Genomic DNA, 19,504 nt, shown 5'->3' with positions numbered 1-19,504 from the left:
TATTTTTTTAGTTCGGTTTATACCTAGAAACTTTATCGAAAACAATTTTGACAATTCTATCCAATGTAACGCCAAGTTAAAGATATCCTGAGGGACCGAAACATATAGCTACCAATTAAAAACACCATTTTTGGAATTAATGGTACTTCAATTTATGACAAAGGTATGACATATACTTTAAAAATGAATAAAGAGTTAGTATAGATGGAGGTCCTAATCGAGTCACGAATAGCGTGTTGGGACATTGAAGCCCATGTAAATATATATGATAGATTGATTGGCGATAAAAAGCTCAAAAACGCTATTCGCTTGTTCGAAATTTTAGCCAAAGTCACTATTTATGTTTCAAATGAAACAAATTTATCATAAGTTCTAGCCACGTTGGAAAAATTCACAAAATATTGCATTTGAAATCAGTTTAACGACGTTATAAAGATCAGTTAGTGTGCTCAGTCAAACTGTAATGGCAAACAATAAATATGATTGAATGTAATTCAAAGAAATCATAAATAGAATTTTCATGCGTAGGACGGTGCAATAATAATTCAAATTAAGTGAACACCAAATATTTACCAAGACGGGTTCGGATTGTGTGAACTAATATTGAGAAGAAAGCCAAATAAATTTATTTGAATTAATATAAAAAGTTTACATAGACTTTCTGCTAACGTAAAAACAGAAATTACTTATTTTAGCAATAAAAAAGGTCAGTAATTAGATACAGGGCTTAAATAACGACGTAACAAAGACCAATAAAGAAAACAAGTCCTTATTAAAGGCAGAAATTACTTATTTTAGCAATAAAAAAGGTCAGTAATTAGATACAGGCTTAAATTACGACGTAACAAAGACCAATAAAGAAAATGAGTCCTTATTAAAGGTCTCACAAAAGCGTTCGAGGAGACAGTTATCGACATAATGTGTCAAAAATACATGTTATGTCAAAAAAATACACGGTAAGTAATTGTACACGCAAAAAACTAAATGTTCAGTACTCACCGGGGTGGTGCGCGGTAGTGAGAGAGGTGCGCAGAGTACATCCAGAAGAAGAGTACCCGCTAAGCGAAGACGAGGCGCGGGACAGAACACTAGCGCCGCTGTTGCCGAAGCTGTCGCGACCCTCGCATCGGGCGCACGTTCGGCCGCCGTTGGACGGCGCAGGCTTAGGCGGCCGCGGCAGAATCTTCGGCGGACCGCCGGCATGTCGCCGCAGCTCCGGCGACCGCAGGTGCATCGGACGCCGCGGTTCATTGCTGCTGCTGCTGCCGAAACGCAGCAGGGATGAGGTGCTGCGCAGCAGTGCTGAGGGAGCCCGCAGCAGCGTCCTGCACTCCCTCAGCACGCTCGACACGGCGCTGTTATCTGACGTGATCGTGCTATTCACAATTACGATTCCGATCAGGACGGTTGAGAACAGAAGATTTGTGGGTGCAGTAATGAAGTTTAATGATAATAAACTGAATAACTATTCTCTGACGTTAGTCATGGGCAGATAATCTTCATGAAGAGAGTAGAGTCAAGCTTTAAATTACTTCGCACTTCGTCTCCAGTAATAGAAGCTGTGCGTAAATCCTTGGGATTGTCCTGGCACAGGTACTCAAAAGCAAGCAAAATTGTTCTCTGAAACGGAGACGTCGATCTTGAAGCGTTAATTTCATAAGAACTAAGCTGCTATGCAATGAGCAATAAATAATCATGGGAAGACAATAGAATGTCAGTGCGATTTTAATCCAATTGCAAGTCCAGTAACAAGAGAAATATTTCTGGCGTTGTTTCCAGATTTTTTTTCCATGGATTAAGGCCACTGATTAAGGAAGTTATTCAAAAGAGATTATTAAAGTTCAAATGTTTTAACCATTATCATTAAATCCCGAGTTTAATTACTCACATGTCTTCCAATCACTCAATTTTCAAAATTATTTATTGTCTTGAATTTATTTCTTATTTCGGCAAGAAAATCTCACAAGAAGTGATTTTCAATTCACAAATCTCGGTTCCTGCTCCAGGTATGTGACATCAACGGGTAAGCTTGCACTCAATATTTGACATTCAGACGTCGAATAAAGTTTGATAAAAAATCAGCACGAAGATAAAAAACTTCAGTCCCTCATTTATTTCGCCTAAATGTTTGGGCAAAAATCGAGGGATGAAAGGAAACAACACTCGTGCCTCTACAAAAGTCAAATGCAAATTCTGCTGCCGACGAAAAGTTTTAGGATAAGAACGCCAACGAACCAAAGAACGTTCCGCCGTTTTCATGGAGGAATGCCGGGGAGAAACGACGTCTTCGTGAATGCCGAAAAGACGTTGAACGTTGTCAGTCAATTTTGTAGAAGCAGCGACTGTGGAAAAAAGGAGACAAAGTGGATTAGTAATCGCGCTGCGGAGTGTGGCCGAGTTGGGGAAGGACATTCAGAATGAAGATATATCTGGACCGAAATGGACTGCGCGACTGAGTGCATTCATAGTGAACCCTTTCATATGTTATCTTTTTTATTAACATGATGTGGATAAAGGAGACAAAAATTTACAAATATTTGTTGAAGTGGAGTTTCAAGTACGTTATTTATATTTTACCTTACATTGCGATTGAGAACGATACTAGACTTCCATATTACGAGAACTTCCATAAAAAAATTAATGCATGTTATAAAAGGAATAAGATGCATTGTCGAAGCAAATGAAAACAAAGCCTTAAATTCGGCGACTTGCATCGGTCTTGCGGATTGTCAATAAATATTTGAATTAAAATAAACTCGTATCAGATATCCTTTGAAGCACGATAAGTAAAACATTAGTAAAGTCTGCTGAACGACAAAAAAATGAAGTTGAAGGTTAGTTTCGTTTAGTTTAGTGGCCAAATGTTTACTGGCGCTTCAGCTATTTACTGTAGCTATCCCGCAACGAAAGTCAAGATGAACATCACCAAAGAGGTGGAAGGTCTCAGTTATCGCAAGTTTGTCAAATCAAAATTTGTTCCATCACCCACAAGGGGCGGAATGTCTCAGTTGTCCAGCCCGCTGAAGCTGGTTCGAAAGAAGCAGCGTTAGCATCTCAAAGAGACGAAGTGACAAGGAGGGACAGGTGAAAAGCAACAGAAACGAAGACACTCGAACAAAAAGTCGCTTACACGGTACGTCGGCTACCCGCACGAGAGAGGCAGAGAAGGGAAATGTAAGGAATCCTACCTACAAAATACTTAACCCCACAACACGAAACTTTAATCCAGTAACTAAAGTGTACGGGCTACGATGAAAGCTAAACAAAAAATTTTCACATCACTTAGGCTGTATGCCCAGGAGGCCGCGGTAGGAACTTTTCCACAAACTGTGGTAGCAGTGGCGGCACGACTCGACGATCTAGGAGAGAATTTAGCAGAAGCAGCCTTAATTTCATCGAGAATAGCGGTAGATTCGTGCAGTTGTTACAGAGATAACAACTGCTGAAGCATCGTGCAGTTGTTACACAGATAACAGCAACTGCTGAAGCATCGTGCAGTTGTTACAGAGACAACAACCACCGCAGCACCAGCAGTAGCACGCAACAGGAACAGAGACAGCAGCAGCAGTAGTTACAGAGACAGAAACCACTGTAATGACACGCTGTACAGTTTTACAGTCAGTGATCAGCCCTGGAGACAGTCTGCCAATGATACACCTGCAGTGCTGGGCTGGCTGCCCTAGGCATGCAGGCTCGGTTAGAGGCATGTCGCCTGCTATCTCGTATCTACACTCAGAAAAATTAGTGCAGAATCCATAGAGTGAAGCCCTTTTTAACCTAGTGTAGGTCATCCTGACACAGTTTGGCCCGGTTAAAAGGCAAATTAATGCTGCGTCCGCTCTCTGTTTGTGCTGTGGGTAAGAAAATGTGTCTCAATTGGGACAATCAGGCCAATTAATCTTTCTGAGTGTACGCTGGAAAAAAATAGCTTTGAGTTCAATTCTTATTGCGCTTACTACACATCCCGGTGTTATTTGCATGGCTCAGATATTGCTGGAAATTTTTACGTAGCCTCGCAAATTGCTAACTCCGTATCATTGGCATCGAAGGAAAAAATTAAATCACAAAGACAGTCATGATTACATGACGGTACAAAACAAACAGGCATAGAGTGAACTGTTTTCAATGATTTCTATCCTGCCGATTGTCGAAACCAGGCGAGATATTATAAAGTTTGATGGAGGAATTTGATGAAATTTGAATAAAATTTGTTATAAGTTCTCTAACTCTAAAAATTTACAATCGCTCGAATCTACCCCACATAAACTCATCTTGATTGATAAGATTGACAAAGTAATCAACACGTAATTTATTTTGTTTAATTCTCTGAGGTAAAACAATTTAAAATATCCGGTGCATTGCAACAGAAACGAGCGCTAGAAAAAGCTGGGGTACATACATTATATCCAGGCACCAAATTAGGATTATACATTTTATGCAGGCACAAAATTAGGATATACCTATACGTTAAATACAAGCACAAAACTTAGGATATTTGTATATTAAATTAAGGCATAAAGGCATAGATAAAAAATAGAAGATATTTTCCAGTTATCGTGAAATAATACACACTCCAATAAAAAAGTTCCTGCCTTTGTCAAGGGCTATTTCTAAGATAGTGGCAGTTTTTACGAGGGCTGTGCCCCGCACCCACAAAAATTTTCCTTATTACTCGTTTTATAGGAGCAGCATTTTTTTGCTAACTTCGACGCTTTCTTCACAAAATGAGAAAGACTCGTGAATGTTTTACACTCATATGGATATTTCTAACAATAAAACAAAATTGTGAAGTCAGAATGATTCAATAATATTATCTAGGCACGCAGCCCAAAAATTATCGCATTCATCAATGGTAGGGAGTTCAATTGATCACTTATGTTACATCACAATATGAAATACATTTCAATACACTTTTCTTAGAATCTTGATACGTTTAATCGTTGTCCAATTTACTTCCTAAGTTCTTTCAGTTTGTTTAGTTTCACATAGACATCGTAATCATCAATGGTTGAAGTACGACGTAAATATGGTTATGGCCAAGACTTCTACACGCGCACCTATAGAACATCTATCATTATTTATCATCATCTATTTGATCTTTTATATTAAGAGATCTTACGTTTGGTTAAAGAGGTATTAAACTAAGTAAATAACCACCTAATTTGACCAAAAAAAGCAATTTAATTTCGACAGGATAAATGAGCGAAACGGCGTAATTGAAGTTCGGTAACACTTGTAGATTTTGAGACAATTGAATTATTTAAACAACGGAACAAATTTTCTGCCGCATAACATAATTTTAAAATTACTGTCATCTATCATGAATTGAGTTCATTTCTTGTCAAAAGTCTTGTTATTGGAGTCCAGTTTTCGTTCTAAGAAACTCAAGCTTGGCTATTTTACATTTTCAGTTGTGCTCTCAGTTCTGATATGAGTTTTTCGTGCAAATTCAGCATTAAGAACAGAAACTTTGGTGGCTCTCAAGCTCACGAAATTTCAATTAAATGTGAATAATCACCATTCACGCAGTAGAAAACTTTAATTCGTCATTTGATTAATTCCAGTTCATTACAAAGCACTGAGCAGTAAATTTCAAAGGAAATTTATTCACGTAGCAATATAATTATTCCTTTTAATAATTAAAATATAATTGAACATATTTTTTTCAATTTTCCATCATTATTGTCATACGAGGGAGTTTCAAGCTGTTCAATTAATGAAAAAAAATTAAAGATAACCCAGAGAGACCCGAAGTTATCTCTCGTCTACAATCAAACGCTAAATTTGTATTTCTTTTAAGATTTTGTTATCTAGAAAAACATGAAACCTGCAAGTTTCGCGAGATAATGTACGAGTAATTTATTAATTTGTAACTTTTAGTCATGCAAACACCCTGTATATTTCTTCTCGCAGAAGTGGTTATAATATACAGTAAGGGAAATATTGCGCCGAAAAATCATCTATTTGGTTAAACCAAATTACTCGACCGATATTTGATATCAGAGTCAACATTTCTAATTGAAAAATAAACAGAAAAACTACGGAGGAAACTATTTTTTCATTAAAACAATTATAAATGTTAGTCTCTCTTAAATTATACTTCAGTAGCTTTGTAAGTAACAAGCGCATTTATTTTCTCTCTTCGCTCGTACAAATGAAACGATACAATAGCATATAGGTACAATCAAGAGCATTTTCTTCTCTTCTTAAAAAAATAAATGTAACTCAGTACTCACTACAGTGAGTGACAGAGAGCGCATTTTCCCGTCGACGAAAACGCGACGTCACGGACGGACAGACAGACGGACGGACATGGCGAGCACAATAACGCCTTTTTCCATAAGTGAGAAAATGCGCTAAAAACACGATGAAATCGAAGTTTGAAATCACACACAGAAATATCTAAATAAAAACTATATTAGGATTTTAGAAACGATCTTGCACGTGTTTTTCCAATATCTCGTCAAGCTCAAGGACTGCATTTAACTGAACGCCACAAAAACAGACGTCGAGGTCGAGCTGTGAGAGAAGCAGATACCAAATAAGGTGGTGTAATTTGCATACGTAATATGAGGTAGGCTGGACGTTTCAGCTCAGTAAGTGGTCAATAGAAGCAAAATCTGTATCGATAGCCTGACATATGTTCTACTGTTGGTCAATTGGAGGTGGCTTTAGAATGTCTTTGATGTATAATAAGCTTAATAGCAAATAAAAATGTTTTCTAAAGATTATGATCTAATAAAAATGAAATTTTTAACAAAGCATGGAAGGAGCAAATAGTTCTGTAAAGTAATTTGAAAAACTACTTGCTTCTTCTAAAGAAAAAATTGCATATACTAATATAAGTAGAATTATTACCGGTGTGCTTACTTTTTTACAAACGAAATAAATAAAACCTTCCGTAACGATAGGAAGAACATGATCATTCTTTTTTCTGATGTTATTTTAATTCCAAACAATGTTTATTTCAAACCGAAACCAAAAGTCAAGCAAGAGAACATTGAACATAGGAAATAATAATTTATTGACTAATTGTAACAGATATATGAAGAAGTCATAATCTATTGATTCATAGAGAAACAAACAATATTCGATAAAAAGTCCCGAATATAGGCGCTTTAAATTTAATCTGATCACGTCAATCTCTGATCACGTCAATCTCTGATCACGTCAATCTCTGATCACGTCAATCTCTGATCACGTCAATCTCTGATCACGTCGATCTCTGATCACGTCTGATCTCTGACAGCTCCAAGCTCTGACCACACCGATCTCTGACAGCTTTAAATTCAAACCACGCCGATCTCTGACAGCTTTAAACTCTAACCACGCCGATCTCTGACAGCTCCAAGCTCTAATTACGCCGATCTCTGACAGCTCCAAGCTCTGACCACGTCGGTCTCTGACAGCTCCAAGCTCTAACCACGCCGATCTCTGACAGCTTTAAACTCTAACCAAGCCGATCTCTGACAGCTTTAAGCTCTAACCACGCTGATCTCTGACAGCTCCAAGCTCTGTACTCACCTGCCAGGCGTCAACAGAGACGAGACTGCACGGTAATGGCGAGGGGCGGAGTTCATGCCAATTATTAAGCGTCTATCACTCGCGGGCCGCCAGGGCAACATCCTCTTGTGAAACATCTGTAAAACTTCTCAATAAAAACTCGTAGTTTTAATTAAACATATGTTGATGTTTCTGGGCATTTTATTTTATTTTGAAAGGTGGACGTTACGAAACCTCAACAACTCCTCAATTCATGTGACAGCGGCGTCTGATATAATACCGTAACTCCCATTTAATTCTCGGTGTACACAGACGTTATTTTAAAAGCATGAGAATAGTGATAAGTTTAATGTTTGTTTTAGACAATGGGTCTGAGGCTGGGCGGATTCCGCCTGGTATTTTGGGAAGGAGAATACACATCAAATTGACCAACATATAGTTTTAGGGAAAAATAATTTTAACTTAAACGTCACCGAAAATTAGAAATGCAATTTCTTCCGAAATATGAGCGATAAAGAAATACCTATTTCAAGAGATATGATCAAATTTAAATTAACTTTCAATCGTAGCAATTGAGTACCTGCAAAAGCTTCAGTTTTTTTTGTGTAACATTTTGGGTATCAAATATAACTGTCGCAATCCTCTTGACTCTTGAGGCAGAAATGTAACTGAAATCAAGCCAATTGCAGAATTTTCTTGAGTGATAATATCATTCAAGGCTCCTGCTTTTTAATATTGCTGAATTGTTGGGTTTTTCATTCAAGTTACACAGATAATCTAATTGTTTTGGTAAAAGTAGACAGAATGTTATTAGATGTTAATAATTATCAAGATGATCATTTTTCTAACTAGAATGAACCAGATCAAAATATGATTCAAAATCTTATAAAATCAGAGTACAAACCAGAGCAGATGAGTTCATGACTGAAATTAAAAAAAAAATCCGTCACATAATTTTTGAGGTTGTATAAATTTTCGGATTTAATTCAAAACCGAATAAGTTTATTCCATGAGCACAATTGAAATTTAACAGAGATATTCCGACAGTCCTTCATTCATGCAGCTCAGGAACACACCATGCTAAGTTGAACTTCATTCAAGTTTAATTACATTTCCAGATACATTCCAGTCTTTCACATTCAGAGATTTTAGCGAGACTTAGTCCAAGTAGCGATGCACTATTTACCCTGTGTGGGTCACTTTGACCCAGTTTACCCCCTGACAAAAAGCAGTTTGCCCCTATATGCGGAAAGTGTCACTATTTGGACAACATGAACCATTCATTTTTCTGATTACCGATACATTCCAGTCTTTCTCTACACTACAATGGAAAATCATAGGCTGTGTATCCGTGAAAATTTGATTGCCAGTTGTCGGCCAGCTCCGATTCGGATGAATACGATTTGTAATGTTAAGAGGTACGAGGCTTGATAAGTTCGTGGGAAATATTAAGAGGTACGAGGCTTGATAAGTTCGTGGGAAATATTGAGAGATACGAGGCTTGATAAGTTCGTGGGAAATATTAAGAGATACGAGGCTTGATAAGTTCGGGGGAAATATTGAGAGATACGAGGCTTGATAAAATCGTACTTATATAAGTAATGTTGTTAGATCAGAGTTTGAGATAGAAATGATAAAATACATCAATTATTCCTCAAGTTGAATCTTTATTATTATTATTCCACATTCGTATCTGGTTTAATTAGCATTTATATTCCTAAGATAATTTACGTAATGAATGTTCTACATGAATAAATTTGCCCTTCTTTAGGCTAGGTCTTTGGTAGCTTTTAGTTACGTGCCGTCGGTAGAATAAAAATAAGTAATTTTTATGTTTTAGTGGCACGAGAATCATTCTCCTATCCGACGACACACTTCTAGAGCTGATCCATGCGTGCATGACGCACTTTTTTACTTATGATATGACATATCATGCCGCAACATGGTTCATTATGACACATCGTGATGCATTATGAAACATTGTGACACATTATGAAACATCGTGACACGTCAAGACCATCACACAACACATTGCATTACGACATGTCATGACATAATGACACACAACGACATACCGCGACACATCACGACACAGCATGACACACCACGACACATCATGACACACCATGACACATAACGACACACCATGACACAACGCGACACATCACGACACACCATGACACACCATGACACATCATGACACACCACGACACCACATGACACATCACAACACATCATGACACTTCTCATCTCATTTTTCACCCACAATTCGAGGTCCTTCTTTCCATCTCAGAGACGACCTCTGACACGCGAGGCTGGCATGCGCCTGACACGCTTAGCATAACACGAAGGCCAGAGCAACATCTGCCTGATGAGTACAGGACAACGTGCATGAGCTAATGCGAGTGATGGACGTGTATCCCTAGACAATGCTGTAATACTTTTACCAATATCATTAGTTCCTTAAATCGCACGTTTACAGTTCATTTAAAAGCAAAATAAGCTAAGTTAATTCAGCATATATTCTTGAAAACGTTGGTGAATTCACTTGCCGTCTTTTTTTTGTGTCTAAAATCTTGGTAAGTATTGGTAAACTTACTATATTTTTCATAAGGATAAGAGATATTTAAAAAAAACGACAGTAGATATGATAATTATGAGCTCATTGTTGCCTGCTCACTTCTGGTCTCATGAATCTTGAAAGATCTTTTTCGTAAACGCTTCGAATAAAAGTTAATTTGTAAAATTCAAAATTATTGGGACATGATGGCAGCGAAAGAAGGATACAATTTAGCACCATTAAACGAAAATATAAAATTTTGCTTTCAATAAATAATTTTGATTTCAAACTATACTTCGGCTGTGGCTTCTGTAGCATTTTCACGCAGTTAAACATGAAGACGCGTAAAATTTATCACATTTGAATTTGTACATTTTAAAAAATTAATTACATTTGTATTTCAGAGACCAGGCCAAATTGCGATAGCAAGATTTTTATAATCGCGTAGATCCCATAAAATGCAAATTTTTTGTCACTTATCCTCCTCGAATGAAAAATAATTTGTTAAAGATTTTAATTCACACGCAATTTCGACGTGGCATTTATTAATGGAGACTATAATGAGCATTAGCTAAAAAAGCGGCCCACAAATTATTCAAAAATAATTTTTATATGAAAATTTAAATGAATTGATTATACACGATTTCTCATGCTTTTGTAAGACGAACCCCGTAAGAATTAAATATGTACGATTTGTTCGCGGGAATAAAAGTCATTTTATCGACAAATTCAGGAGGAAAACGGCGGTGATAATTCTTACTAAATCGAAATAATTCTATCGAATGTAGTACAGATTCCATTGCAAAAACCAAAACATACGCACGAAAGCATGCTATAACCGATGATATTTGTGCATTGATCGGAATTATTTTCGCGAAGCAAATAAATTGCTTTTATAGACCCCCAGTCGAAAGCCTCGACGATCTTCTTGCGGAGTTGCGGGCGCGCAAAACGTTCAGCCACAGAAGGCGCTGTGGATTCATTTGCACATTGATAGCTCTATCAGGACTGCGGTGGGCGATTGACCGCCACCACAGCACCGGGACCATTAAGAGTCGATAGCCAAATCCAGGCGATAGCGATTCATCTCAGCCCAGCGGCGCTCGATCGATGACTTGCGAATAATAATGCCCAGCATGTTGACCAGCTCGTTGCTGTGGGGCATGAGAGATCGGGGAATGAAGTGCAATATAAGAGCGATAATTGTCCCGGCTCTCGTTAATTGGTTAAGATTTATCAGCGTATTTTAATAATATAACACCGGCAATTGTTTATTGGTCAAGATGTATCAGTAAATTTAAATATTTCAACACCAAACTGCAATGCTTGGTTAAAACTCCGCTTAGAGGAGGATATATTGAGGAGTGAAATGTTAAACGAAATTGAATCGGAAATATGATAAGACTGTATAATTTATTGATGCACGAAGATTTCATTTGGTAATTCTTGTTAGTAAGTATCCTGTGAAACATGAGTAGAGAATAAATATTTATTTCTATGACTAACTTTATATTTTGTGTTTTATGTTTCGACATTGTCAGCATTGATTAAAAAATTTAGAAAACATGTATGGCTTTAAATCAACGAATTCATACCAAAAATGCTAAACATCACAATTTTAAATCACAGTAGTTTGGTTTTGCGATATTTATTTTATCTAAGCGAAGACGAAATATTTGGAAGAAGAAGGTCGTAAATTGTAGCCAGTATTTAAATCAAGCTCTTTTTCAGGCCAAAGATCGGATCCAACCCGCAGGTTCGGTTCAAACTCTATAAAATTACAATATAGGTTCCGAAATATTACCCCAAAAATTTAAGCAATGTTTCCAAACGAATTGAAAGTTTCGGTTACCGCTCACAATTCGAATTTATCAGTCGTCTGAAAGTCAACGACAATTTTCTCGATCTTGGAGATCGTGTGATTCAATTTGCGAATTACATGCCAACTCGCAGCTCAAAATCTAATAAGGAAGCGATAAAACTTATAAGTTAGGAATTTTTTCTGAGTCGCTGTCAATCAAAGTGGCAGACGTTGGTGCCACTAATGGCAAGTGTTGCCATCGGCCAGTGGCAAGTGTTGCCATCGCTCTGACAGAAAAGTCGTTGTGGCGGCAATCAATGGCCCAATATGGCGGCCGCAATGGCCCACTCTCCTCGGGAGGTCGAGTGATGCTAGGGACGTAAATTCTTCGGCACAAAGACGGCTCGTCGTTGGGTCACGAGCAGAGGGACTGAGAACCTCGAGAACTTTTTGGGTGTGGCCCCCTAGACTTTCGGGTATTGAAGGATTGTTTAAACCTTTTTAGCGCATTTTCTCATTTATGGAAAAAAAACACCATTGTGCTCGCCATGCCCGTCCGTCCGTCCGTCCATCTGTCAGTTCGTCCGTGACTTCACGTTTTCGTCGACGAGAAAATGAGCTCTCTGTCACTCACTGCAGTGAGTACAGAGTTATTTTTTTATGGATACATTTACCGTAAACATTTACGGTTTGTCAATATATCAATAATCATTTAAAGTTTTTTATACTGATACATTTATTTATAAAACCTTTTTTCTAAGGGCACATTTACCGTATACAATTATTATTTAAAACCTTTTTTCTTATACGCATAAATTTACTGTACACGCTTACAACGTGCACAATAATATACATACCATTCGTATCTAAAGGCCAAATAACAAGAATAATCGTTATTACCAAAAAATTTGAAGGGATGTATAACGTCAGCTTGAGTCACAGATTAAAATTATCCGAATGAAATACATAAAAAATATTTTGATTATTAAAATAATATGAAAATAAATTTATTGGACGAATCCAGAACGACAATATACGTTTTTTTTAAACGAGGGCTAGTGAAGTGTCTTCACGGGCAGGATTTATAAAATATTTCACGAGTTCGACCATGAGATGAACTTTGAATTTTCTAGGTGCATGGTTAACGAGGCTTAAGAAGAAATTAAAGCACTTATTTGAATTATAATAGTACTTCAACTGCAGGTAAACGTTGCGGAAGCGAAACGTTCATAAGAACTTAGCGAATGAGCTTCACAGTCACTAGAGCATTATGAAAATTGAAACGCATTCAATTGAATTAAATTTCAGAATTTTATGTAATTAATTTCTTATATTCAGTGTATACAAAAATTGCATGCCAGCGAGTAAAAACAATCATGATTTATTAATTCTCTCGCCTCAAACAAGTATCATTCTTAAATCGTATACATAACTAATTGAAGTTTCTCATGTAAGACACTAATTTACAAATCAATTTATTTATTCCCATACCGTAGAATGCATCAGGTATTTGTAATTGAACTAACGTCTATAGCTCTAAGGTCGTTCACGCGAAGTAATAGCTTGCCGCCAACGTTCCATGGCCCGAACAACAGCAATAAGCCCCGAACTCTCAAACAGAAGGAACGGTTCCAATATACGTCAGAATATTCTACACGGTAACACTGAAGCCATCCTCTTAGGCTGGGGGTCACACAGCCGTAAATACAGCCTAGAGTGACGAGTCAAAATACAACATAAATGTCAAATTCGGTAGGATTCTGCCTGGCAACGTATTGTTTGTAGAACTCCCTTACTTTAATATTCCGGTAATATTTCCTTGAAGCGATAGGAGTCAGTAATTCTTGTTGCGTGACAGTGAGGCAAAATTAGATTCCCTGGTTGAACATTGAACCTAGGAGCCAAATGGCACCGTTGGGAGAGTCGAACTTGATTGGACGCGATGCAAAATATTCCAGGCATCCTAACAGCTTCTTCGAACACGACTCGCAATATTGCGTTGTCCTGGTCTGCTCTGTTTCGCAGAAAACGCATGTTTATCGCTTCGCGTTTGCTGAAACGTTCCTGTTCGTTGTTGCCAATTTCTAAAGCTGAGATCACTACAGCCTGCGGTCTCGGCCCTTTTGTGTGTTGCAATTTTCTAAAAAAAATTTAGTTCGTCGGTTATGAAATGAAGGTTTTCTGTTTGTATTGACAGTTGCATATTTTTCTCGGCTTGAGTGCAAACTCTACTTGTGATCGCTCTAAAGTGCGAGTGTACTCAATAATTCCAGGGTCTAGGTTCAATTCTGTTTTGAGATCAGAAACTATTTTTAGTAGTTGAATGCAATATGGGGTTTCTTCTGATAACTGACGTTTCATATTGTTGGTTCCTCTGGTAATCTAAATTGAAAATTTTTTACGGATACAGATTTATTCGTAGTCAAGAATTCCGTCAGCGTAAGTATGCCGCCAAAATTATTCCGTCTTATAGAATTTGGAAGCTCGTAGAAATATTTAATGGTGAGTTAGACGCATGCCATGAGACCACAATATATTGCAGGGTTATGACGTTTAGGAAAGATTTACAAAAGATATGATATTGGATTCTAAAGAGGATAATATCAGCGTCCGTATTTTTATGAGTCATTAATAAGTTTAAAGAAATTTAAATAATTCAGATTATAGTAGCTCGTCTGTGGACCGGTTTTATCGAGCAGATTCAAGGAGGATGTTATCAGGAAATACCCAAGGGAGTTGTTGGATCTTATGGCGGGAGCTAATCGGTACCGAATAACAAATATCGGCTAAGCATCCAAGCTTGAATCTAATTAAGCATGCATGGAATCGCTCATTTATGTTTCTCATATGTACAGCAATGGCTGGTCAAAAGAGTGGCCATGGCCGGCCGAAACAGAGGCCACAGCCAGCTGAAACAGAGGCCACAGCCAGCTGAAACAGAGGCCACAGCCGGCAGAAACAGAGGCCAGAGCGGGCAGAAACAGAGGCCACAGCGGGCAGAAACAGAGGCCACAGCGGGCAGAAACAGAGGCCACAGCGGGCAGAAATAGAGGCCACAGCCGGCTGAAACAGAGGCAACAGCCGACTGAAACAGTGGCCATCATGGCTGGACAAAACAGAGACCAGGGCTGGCAGAAACTGAGGCAGCGCACGGTCGAAACACAGGCCGACACCGGTCCAACAGAGGCCATGCAGCTAGAACAGTTCTGTGCGAGGTCAAAATGTCGTAGTATTAGAATTATTCTTGATGATGGTCTGGTAATGCCGGTATGCAGGTCGAGCAATGCTGGAGCGCGGGCAGATAATACTGGTACTACGGCATGATAATGGGAGTTACGTTACTGCAAAACTGATTGGAAATGCTGGTAGGCTAATGGTAGTATAGTGATCAAGTAATGTTCTAATGGTGTTAGGGAACGCAGTACAATAACAATAATGGAAATACGGTTATATAGGACTGGGCTGGCAATATTAGCATGATAAAATTATCATTGAAATAAAAATCCAAATAGCATTGCGGGATAATAAAATGAAGAACCTTCTCAATGATAAGTGTAACGATGTATTTCTAAAACCATGGAGGCGTCAAAACGCTCCACACTATTACATTACAGAATAACTATGAATAAATTCGTAACATAGTTTTTCGTTTCGTTATGTTTTTCACAGATAAAAATTCAGATTGCTCTTCACGTCTTGATGAAATGTATTCATTCTCCTTTCCTGAATAAATATGAATTCATCCCTGCATAAAATGCAATGCCAATGATAAATTTTAAAGCCCCCCATAAACGTCAAATCATCCTGAACAAACACGCACCTTCCTCGATCCCAAATTCCAATACGAATTTCTCGAACCCAGCGGCAAATTATTCCCGAAAACCTTAATGTCAATGATAAACGCGCGCGAACTACGCCGTTACGATGTCGTTTATTTCTTAATAAAAATGCTGAACTGGCAGCCGGTGGCCCCGAAACTCAATCCTGAGTGTCATTACTGGCTTCTGCGGTCATTCAGAATTATTGTACATAAGTTAGGCCTTATTGCTCGTTAGCCTGCGCCTGCAAGTCGCACGCCGCGGCAATGCATAGGCACCTTAAATCTTGTGTTCAGTTAGTCATGCAATTTGTTATGAAGCCATAATCACCATAGCTAGAAACGTTGCTCTAAAATTCGCTGTTTCGTGGTTAGAAAATACGGAGAGAAAAACTTGTGCCAAGATTGAAAATTAACCAAAAAAAGCGTTATTGGGGTATAAGCTTGTATTTTATCTATCACCTTACGTGTTATTTTACTTTAAATGCATTAAATATCTTGAAGTTGTTCAACGTCATTTTAGTTTAGACTTTACGGAAGTCGGAATGCGGAAGGTGTGAATTATTGCTAGACTATTGTGCAGTGTGAAGCCCGAGCGGAGGTACGTAGTTTGTTAGGTCCTGACGTGTATTATTAACTTACGATATGTGAATTGATTTGAATCGATGTATATACTATATTTGTGTTGCATTATTTGATTTGTATATTCATTACTTTGTTTACTAGTTACAAGTTTAATTATTGTTCATTTTACTCGATTAGGAAAGCCTCAAACCAGAGACTAGAAACATGACTTGGGCATCTTCTCATCAGTTGACCAGCACGTGAATTGTTTAGATTACAGTGGATTATATATGCTATAACGGATGATTGTGCAATGAAGTGATTTTAATTAAAGATTATCAGTGAAAATAACCCTATACGATCATTTAGGCTGAGTTGGTGTGTCGGTGACCTCAAGAGCGTGATTGGAACGGTAAAAATAACTGCACTTTAGGTTTTAATGGTAAAAATAACTGCACTTTAGGTTTTAGTGGTAGAAATAACTGCACTTTAGGTTTTAATAATTCGTAGCAAATCTATGAAAAACTTGCTACTATCCTCCACTGATTAATAAGCGTAATGAACATCGATAAGCTTTGACAGAATTTAAATGATCAAACGTAGTAAAATTGACCTGCTAGGCTACGCTATAAAGCGTCGGAAAATATCATCCTGCTTGGGCAAGATCATTGGTCATGAAATAACCTGCTTGCTATCGATAAGGCGCTGAAAATTTCGTCCTACGTACCTAAGATCAAGGGTTGTAAAAGTTGACCTGTTTGCCAACGACAAGGCATTAGAAATTTCGTCGTGCTTGGCACAGAAAAGACGCTGGCAACTTGGTTTCCTTAGCCGAGAGGGTTGTAAATATTGACCTGCTTGGTCAAGATCACAGGCACCAGCAAGCAGTAAAACGGCAATCATTCTCTTTATGAAATTTGTTACATGGGCGTGGCTGCGTGACGCTGAAGCGTTCATCATGGTTACGAACTGAGAATTAGAAATTAAAAACGCATTCATTAACTTAGCAACGCCACTAAATTTCCGCTGGCGATTTTACTTCCAATGATTGATCGCTAGACACACCAATAATTCGATAGCTTTGAGTATCTTTGGATCATACGAACTACCCGTAACACATTTTAATTTAGTCAGAGCAGTATGGACAAATTATACACGCAATTTACATCCAATTGCCTGCGGTAAAGTGAAGTAAATTGCTGTTTGTTAGCTCGGTATTCATAAGGGGTTAAAAGACACGGCCTGAATAGCATGGCTGTAGGCTCTTCAAAGCAACGCTCGTATGGAATGCAGCGTTGACGTTCTTGTGCATAAAATCAGGAATAAAAGTGATTAAGTCCATGAATAGGAAGTTTTAAAAACATTCACATATTTAATGGTGCGATTCGCATGTTTGATGTCTGAATTAGGTGACGGAGCACAGCCTTGAGAATCAATTAGAATAGGATTCACTGCAATAACTTGGAACAAGAAAGGAAGATATTATGGTCAAATGGCGATTAAATTTTCAATAATGAATGAGAAATATACATATTGAATTAATGTACATTACCAGTTGCATACAAAAACAAAAACTGTCTTTCAATGTACAAATTATAAACTCATATGAATTTAACTATTCGTGTGAAAAAACAATATCAAGAAGTTAATCCACTTTACTACTTACGTCGATTAATTTCTCAAACATTTCTGTACAACTTATGTTCCTTATAGAGCAAATCATTCGCTGCTGACGCAGATCTACTGTAACGGTAAGCAGGAGACTCCTTAGGCAGTTTTTAATCTCTATAGAAAGATTAAATTTTACTTTACTTGCGCTATCTTTTACGCGAAGCCATTTCCATTGACAGGAGCAGAGGCTTGGAAACACTAACGTTTAATGAGCTCAGTTCTATTCAGATGTTCGAACAGGTGTTTCTGATTTGAAAAAAAGAGAGCGAGAATAGGAATAAAATTATTCAGAAGTTAGTTTGTAGAGAGGTTGCACAAGTCTTTATTGATGGTAATCGATATTGGGTTATTAACTATCATTTGAGTTCGAATTAGTTATTTATCGCAACGGATGCATAGGTGAAAAACTGAAACGAGTTGAATATAAGTCTATAAAAATTCTTTCAAATAATAAAATAAAAGGTAATTATTACGGAGCAAAAACAATACCAAACAACGGGTCACTTTAAGATATGACATATAAGCAAGATAATTTATGAATTTAATAAATTGAAGAATACAGTAACACTCTCAAGGAAGAATACGAAATATTTTCCAAAGGAAGTATTCCGTTTTTATTTAAATTGAGCATACAAAAAATTGGATTAAATTACATATTTTGATTGCCTCTTACAGCGGCTGGCAATTGATATGAATATTATAAAAAAACTTCCTGAAGAAATCCTGAGTTGCGATCTCGTTTCGAGTGTGTGCAGTCAGGCTGGAGCTGCCGTACGCGCGGCTCCTAAAGCAGCTATCTCTGGCATATCTATTATTGAGCGCGAGCTGGCCTACGCATTACTCATCTCCGTACTTGCCGTTGCCTTCACCACAGGAACAAATCTTCCCTACGGGGATTTAGCATGCAAAACATTAAAATAGAAATACATTATTCTTAGAAAGGAAATTATTATTTTTAATACCTTCTAAATATTTCGTAATTAAAGTTTCTAGAAGATTTGTAGTAAATAATATCTCCCAACGGGAACGAACATCTCATACCGGGATATAAAATTCATAACATTGAGCTATAAATACATTATTCTATCAAGAAGTGATTTTAATATCCTAAAATGATACAACTTTGGTAGAAGATTAATTATAGGATTGACACGTATGTTTATAGAAAATTTAACTTAGGTGGTCATTAATTCTGTTCTTTGCTGCACGCTATAACAAATTTAGGAGCGTGTAAATTTTTCATTTTGGAGAGAAAAAAAGCATGGAGAAAAAAGTGGCAGCACTCAGGCAGTGAAGGAAAATTTGAAGTTCTGGACAGCAACACCGCCATAATCTGTACACTGCAACCACGACATCAACATATGCCACACCAACACATGCCACACCAACACATGCCACACCAGCACATGCCACACCAACACATGCCACACAAGCACATGCCGCATCAACACATGCCACACCAGCACATGCCACACCAGCACATGCCACACCAACACATGCCACACTCACAAATGCCACACCAACTCATGCCGCACCAACACATGCCACACCAACACATGCCACACCAACACATGCCACACCAACACAT

General features: G+C 37.8%; 1 protein-coding gene across 1 annotated transcript in view; it reads right to left on the bottom strand.

Annotated features, from left to right (window-relative positions):
* Nucleotides 1–19,504, bottom strand: part of LOC108671632 — a gene marked incomplete in the record, with an annotated part of 151,304 nt that overhangs the window by 87,501 nt on the left and 44,299 nt on the right. Inside the window, 1 exon segment of the mRNA XM_047881070.1 lies at nt 1,000–2,342. Coding sequence (XP_047737026.1) covers nt 1,000–1,234 — 235 coding nt within the window.

This window comes from Hyalella azteca, unplaced genomic scaffold, assembly GCF_000764305.2.
Source record: "Hyalella azteca isolate HAZT.00-mixed unplaced genomic scaffold, Hazt_2.0.2 contig6947, whole genome shotgun sequence".
NCBI lineage: Eukaryota > Metazoa > Arthropoda > Malacostraca > Amphipoda > Hyalellidae > Hyalella > Hyalella azteca.
This window is presented reverse-complemented; position numbering and strand designations above follow the sequence as displayed.